At 44.8% G+C, this 6,937-nt stretch overlaps 1 protein-coding gene across 1 annotated transcript in view; it reads right to left on the reverse strand.

Annotated features, from left to right (window-relative positions):
- Positions 1-6,937, reverse strand: part of ATP8A2 (ATPase, aminophospholipid transporter, class I, type 8A, member 2) — a 727,934-nt gene that overhangs the window by 9,467 nt on the left and 711,530 nt on the right. The window contains exon 36 of the mRNA XM_006831949.1: positions 1,169-1,260. Within this exon, the coding sequence (XP_006832012.1) occupies positions 1,169-1,260 (92 nt within the window). The remainder of the gene's footprint in view (positions 1-1,168; positions 1,261-6,937) is intronic.

The raw sequence follows: 6,937 nt of genomic DNA on the forward strand, positions 1-6,937 counted from the left end.
TCATCCACTGAGAACCCTGTGGACACAGTTCTACTCTGACACACACGAGGCACCATGAGTGGAATCTACTTATGAAACATCATCCACTGAGAACCCTGTGGGGCACAGTTCTACTCTGACACACACGGGGCACCATGAGTGGGATCTGCTTATGAAAAATCATCCACTGAGAACACTGTGGAGCACAGTTCTACTCTGACACACACGGGGGCACCATGAATGGGATCTACTTATAAAAACTCATCCACTGAGAACCCTGTGAGCACAGTTCTACTCTGACACACACGGGGGCACCATGAATGGGATCTACTTATGAAAAATCATCCACTGAGAACCCTGTGGGCACAGTTCTACTCTGACACACACACGGGGCACCATGAGTTAAGGTCGACTCAGCTAATGTGCATGTAGAGGACAGAAGTAAGGATTGGAGGAAGTGGTGGGATCTGATAGACAGACACCGGGTCAGACAAATGACAAACATGGTTGGCCCTGGGGAGGTGACCTGTCCAGGGACCAGCATGAAGGACCCTTGCTCTAATGACAAGTCCTCAGGGAGACTGAAGAGCTTGAAGGCTGAGTGTCAGACCACATGTACACCTCCCCAGGAAGTTACATTCCTACCCCTGTGCCCAGACCTGAGGAGAAAAATGTTCTGCCCCTCCAAAGTCAGGTGCGGAGAAGCCTTTTCAAGAAAAGTACATAATTTCTTTTGGTGATGATCATTGTTTAAATTAACATACCAATACACACAGCTTTGAAACCCTGTACAGGGTCGCTATGGGTCAGAACCGACTCAACGGCACTTAACAACAACAACAACAACATTATTATCTTTGTAGGGAAAATAATTTTAAAATAGTATCACTTTAACCTCAAAACAAACAAACGAAAAAACAAAAACCAAAAAGAACACACACACACAAACTCCAGATTGACTGAAGGATCTTAAAAAAAAATCAGGATTTTAACTTTAAGGATTTTACATTCAGGCATTTGACTGGGTCCCGGGGAATTAACTACAATCAAGCTGTCCTTGCCTAGGGCCAAGCACACTAACGCCACTTCCAAACTGAGTCTCTGCTTTGGCAGCTGTGTGTCTGTGTGTGGCGGTGGGGGAGAGGGGTGCTCACTGACCTGAAGTCATTCTGAGGGGATGGGTACTTACGTGGGACACCTTGCTGGAGGGAACCAGCGCGGAAGAGAGTGGGGGGCGTTTTCCGGCTGAGTCTCTTTAACAAACGATCTCGCTCGTTCATCCTGCAAAGAGAAACCAAACCACGGTGAGTCTCCGGTTCATGGGTGTACATCTCCAAGGTACTCGGTGTAGAACTTCAGGGAGTCCAAATAAAACAGGCAGGGGGAGAAAGCTTCCCCACATCAAGAAAGGGGTCCAGGCTCACCATCTGCCCCACTGTTTACAGCTGATGCTATCTTGACATTGAGTGTGTTGTACTGGCCTTTCCAGTCTGCCTGGACACACCATATCTGGACCCAGTCTTCCTGGACACACTATCTCTGGACCCAGTCTGCCTAGACACACCATCTCCGGACCCAGTCTGCCTCCAAATCCACATGTATGTGCTACAAGTACCCTCTTCATATGGCTGAGACACTGGTCAGGAGTAATCTGCTTCTACGATAAATGTTTTTAAAAGCCTTCATCCTGTCTGTAGTCCTTCTTTCCCAACGCCAATAAACCACAAGGGCGAGAGCATCCTGCTGGTGGTCTGTCTGGGACCTTGGTCAGAGCTGTTGTCTCTGCAGAACCTGATTCTTAGTTTTGAACCAACGGAAATTTTAAGCTCATGACAAATAAGTTTTTTTCTACAACATCTGCTCTCTCTACCTCCCCTGAAATTCCTCCCTTCAAGGGCATCATTGGAGTGAAAAAAAATAGGGATCTACTTGGATTCACAATCAACACCCATGGAAGCAGCAGTCAAGACATCAAAGGACGTATTGTATTGGGGAGTCTTCTGCAAAAGACTTTTTTCAAAGTTCAAAAGTAAAGATGTCTCTTTGAGGACTAAGGCATGCTTGACACAAGCCCTTGGTATTTTTAATCACCTCATGCATAGAAAAGCTGAACAATGAACAAGGAAGACCAAAGAAGAATTGGTGCCTATGAATTGTGGTTCTGGTGAAGAATAATGGATACATACCATGAACTGACAGAATAATGAACAATTCTTAGAAGATTGTTCTTAGAAGAAATACAACCAGAATGCTTCTTAGAAGTGAAGACGGCAAGACTGACTAGTTTCCTTTGGATGTGTTGTTAGGAAAGACCAATAGCTGGAGAAGGACATCGCAGTTGGTAAAACAGAGGGTCAGCAAACAGGAAGGAACCCTCTGTGCAATGAGTTGACCAGCAGCTGCAAACACACCAATACCATGAAGATGGTGCAGGACTGGGGAACACTGTGAGTGGGAACCGGCTCAACAACGGCAAGCTACAAGGGAAGCTATTGCTTATTTTGATAAACCAGAAGATGATGCCTAAAAGTTGCTATGTGGGCCAAAGTGCTTTGATGTCTCACCATGGGTATGATGTCACTTCGCTGGGCCAATAAGAAGCTTCTGATGCACGAGTTTGCTAATGCCTTCAGCTGCCATTGGTCGGCGCCCGTGAAGCCGTGTGAGAAGGCTGCATTGCTCACGGTCCAGAACATCCAGTCTCTGATCTCCTGAGCTCAGTGTCCTTCATAGTCCCCGCAAGAGGCAGAGGCCCTGGTTGTTCTCGAAGACACCCTAAACTGAAGTTCACTTAGCATTTGGGTTTCCAGAAGAGCTCATTATCTGATTGTGATGGTTGGAATGACCATGTTTAACCCATCACCAATGAAGGGTGAGCTTGGCAAAAAGATGTCTGATGAAGAAAATGCTATCCCTCCACACCAAGTCCCCTAACCCCCTCTCCCACTTTTTTTTCCATGGACCAAATTAAGCTCCCTGGGCCCTGATGGGTGCCGGCAGAAGACTTCATCCTCCTCCTGAAGAGTGGCTGGTGGGTTTGAACCTCTGGCCTTGCTGTTAGCAACCCAATGCTTAACCCACTGTGTCACCAGGGCTCCTTGACAAGGATCCCAGAGCTGAGAAAAACACTCTACTACCAGAGGTGCCCAAGGTACTGATGCCTCTGTCACTTCTAACTTTGCAACATCAAGGAACATTCATTTGCAAGCTTCCCTTTCTTCTTTGGGGGACAAGCTATTATAGTTGCTGTTAAGTGCCACTGAGTCGTTTTCAACCCACAGCGACCCTGTATAGGGTTTCCAAGGGGCAACTGGTGAACTTCAACAGCTGACCTTGCGGTTTAAACCGACTTTGCAGTCCAGCCCACTAACCCACAGCGGCACACCAGTAATAATGGACATTATTGAATTTTTTTTATGGTTAACAATACTGGGGAAGCATAAGAAAGAGGGGAGGAAGAAATCAGGTTAACGATATTTGTAGCATTGTATCATCACCTAGCTCGAAAAATATAGAGGAAAAAAAGAATAAAATGAAAGTATTTCCTTTGTGAATTCTGAGAAATGAGAAGCAAACAGGAGCACAAAACAAATTTGCACAGTTAAATCTATGAGGTTTTGGTTAAAAAAAAGGAAGACTACATCCCAAATCTGAGGCAATTTCCTCATATCTCAGGAGATATCTGTTGGAAGTATCGCATCTTCGGTGTGTACCTCAAGGAATAAAAATAACAGGGAGCGTGGTGGCTCTGTAGGATAAGCACCAGACTGTGAGCCACAAGGTTGAGGGTTCAAGCCCACTAGCCACTCTGTGGAATGAAGACGAGGATTTCCGCTCCTGCAAAGATATACAGCCTCAGACACCCTATACGGGGTCACTAAGGGTCGGATAGCACTTAACAACAGCAAAAAAACCTTGGAATTAAAGTGGTTTTCCTGATTTTTTTTCTATACTGGTGTAAACAGGTCTGCTGGCTGGGATCTACTGATAGGAAAGGTGTGATATAAACACACCAGCCTTACAGGTACCCTTGGTTGTTGTTGTCGCTAAGTGACGAGTCAGATTTGACTCATAGCGACCCTGCATAATAGGGTTTCTGAGGAGCGGCTGGTGAGTTTGAACTACCGACCTTGTGGTTCAAACCAAACCTGCAGTCCAGGGCATTAACCCACAGCGCTACACCCTTGGTACATTCCCAGTAATGATGGTGAAACCCAATCTCATAAACAAATCCTTACAAATTGGCCCTTTTTATAAACCGCCACCTCCTAGAGGAAGTCATGTGGTCCTGTCTTGGAAAAATGAGCAGTCTTCGGACGGAAGGCAAAGGGAGATGCGAAGGGTCACATTGGGGAAAAGTAAATTCCTGCGTTCCCAAAGAAGTCTCACTCGCAGAACTGCCACTTGGTGTAAGTGACAAAAAATGACAAATCTGATTCTGAGATTGTGTCAGTGGTAACAGCTGATAATAATCATGGCCGATAACACAAAGCCAAAAATAAATATGTGTTTTAAGAAACACCCCCACCCCCAGCTTCCTTAATTAACTGCTGGGTAATCTTAAAAGCAGAGAGCTGACAGGTCCCTTCAGAGCTGCGATAGCCAGCGTCCCCTTTCCTTTGAGAGGTTGGAATTGTAGTATGTTCCTTAAAAAATACTTTTTGTGTTGTGCTTTAGATGAAGATTCGTAGAGCATATTCGATAGTTGCATGTACAGTATCCCTACAACATGTCAGTTAATATTGTCTATTTCTGCTCTGGGATCTTGTTTCTTTCCTCTGGAGTTTCTGCCCCTTTTCTGCCTTTTCATCTTTGCTTTTGGGCAAATGTTGCCCTTTTAATCTCATAGAATTGATTGCTCTAAGGAACACATTCCTCTTGGGCATCACTATTTACTTTATGGGCCTGTTTATTGGTGGTCTCCAGAATGACTTCAGTTCCCGGTCACAAGAGTGTTTTGGGGTCATAGTTGTGGGGTTCCTCCAGGGTCTGTCAGAGCAGTCTGGTCTTTCTTGTGAATTTGAATTTCTGCTCTGTATTTTTCTCCTGCTCTGGGATTCTCTGCTGTAATCTCAGTCAGAGGTGGTAGCTGGGCATCGTCTCGTTCTGGTTTCAGGTTCCGTAGACTCGGGTTCACGGAGTCCTGGTGTGGCGTTGGGGGTTAAAGCGCCAGACTGCAAAGCCGTTTCAACTGCAAGGTCGGTGGTTCAAGCTCACCAGCTGTTCCTCGGAAACCCTATACAGGATCTCTATAGGTCAGACAGGACTGACTCAACGGCACGTTGGACCGACTGCTCCCTTGAACCTTCGGCTTTCTTCACTCTTTTCTGCTCCAGCTGGAAGAGACTAGTACTTGTATCTCCCAGGGTTACTCACAAGCTTCTCAAGATGGTGGCTCACACTCTTTGAAGACCCCAGATGCCCCTCTGTCACTTCTTCTCAAGGGTCCCCACATTCCACAGCCTCATCTGCCCACCTAGCTTACTCATTACAACCTTCACCAGGGACTTTGGGGTCTCAGGTGTCTTCCAGACCCACCCTGACCCCTTTGTAGAACAAACTGAATGTCTACTTTAGTTCAGTACTCTCAAGTCATGGGGTGAAAGAATAATAATAACACCAAACCAATTATTTTTTCCAGACTACAATTTTCATATGCTCACAGTGATATCTAGGTGTCTATATAATTCTATTTGAATGTACTATTATCAATTATTCTCTCCCACCCACTTTCTGTGGTCTTTGTTTGTTGTTGTTAGGTGTCATCAAGTCAGTACCAACCCATAGCGACCTTATGCACAACAGAACGAAACATCGCCCGATCCTGGGCCAACCTCACTACTGTTGCCACACTTGAGTCCATCGATGCTTCCACTTGGCCAATCCATCTTGCTGGGGGTCTTCCTTTTTTTCTCTGACCCTCCACCTTACCAAACATGATATCCTTCTCCAGTGACTGGTCCCTTCTGACAATATGTCTGAAGTATGAGAGACGAAGTTTGGCCAATTTGGCCTCCAAGGAGAACTCTGGCTGCACTTCTTCCAGAACGGATCTGTTGTGGCCTTTAAGGAGATGCAATATTGTAATTTGGTTAAGAAGAGAATTATGGTCAGATGGAACCCCTGGTGGTAGTCTGTAATGAAGAAAGGACAGGGAAGCTGGTGATCCATAAAGTTGGATTCCTGTTGTCCTCCCTCGACTCAACACTCCTCTGACCATCAAAACTGGGAGCTGGGTAAACAAAGGTTTCAATAGGACAGACACTGTTCCTTCCATCTATGACAAGGTTTCAGATTGGACAGAAATGAAGAAAGAAGGCAATTCTGGTGTTGGGAACCTAGAACACATCCACTTGGCGGTAATATGGCAGTACCCACCCCATCCCTGCTAGAAAGGTGTCAGAAAGAAATGCTACAGTTACATGAGAAGATTTAAATAGATCCAGAGTCCTGTGACATAACACCTAAAATGTCCAGGTTTTATTAAAAAATTACTTGTCATAAGTATCTATGGAGATCTACAGCTGAATGACAAAAGACAATCAGTGGTTGCAACATCAGGGTGACAGAAATGTTAGAATTACCTGAAAAAACTTTTAAAGCAACTATGATGAAAGTGCTCCAGTGAATAATCACAAACATACTGGAAAAAAGGTGAACAAAAAATAGAAGCCTCAGCTAAGAAATGCGGTTTATAATTTTTATAACAGATATAAAACCCTGAGTGGATGTGCTCAAAGGCAGAATGGAAGAAGCAGAGAAAGAATCGGTGAACTGGAAAACAGAGAAATAGAAATGACCCAATCAAAACAACAGAGAGAAAGTAGATTGGAAAAACAAAAACAAAAAACTATATATATATTAGTAGAGCCTCAAGGTCTTGTAAGACTACAGATATAACCTGAAGGAATTCAGAAGAAGCAAATTTGGCAAGAGACAAATCTACAGGTTCAAGAAG

This window comes from Chrysochloris asiatica, unplaced genomic scaffold (assembly GCF_000296735.1).
Source record: "Chrysochloris asiatica unplaced genomic scaffold, ChrAsi1.0 scaffold00005, whole genome shotgun sequence".
NCBI lineage: Eukaryota > Metazoa > Chordata > Mammalia > Afrosoricida > Chrysochloridae > Chrysochloris > Chrysochloris asiatica.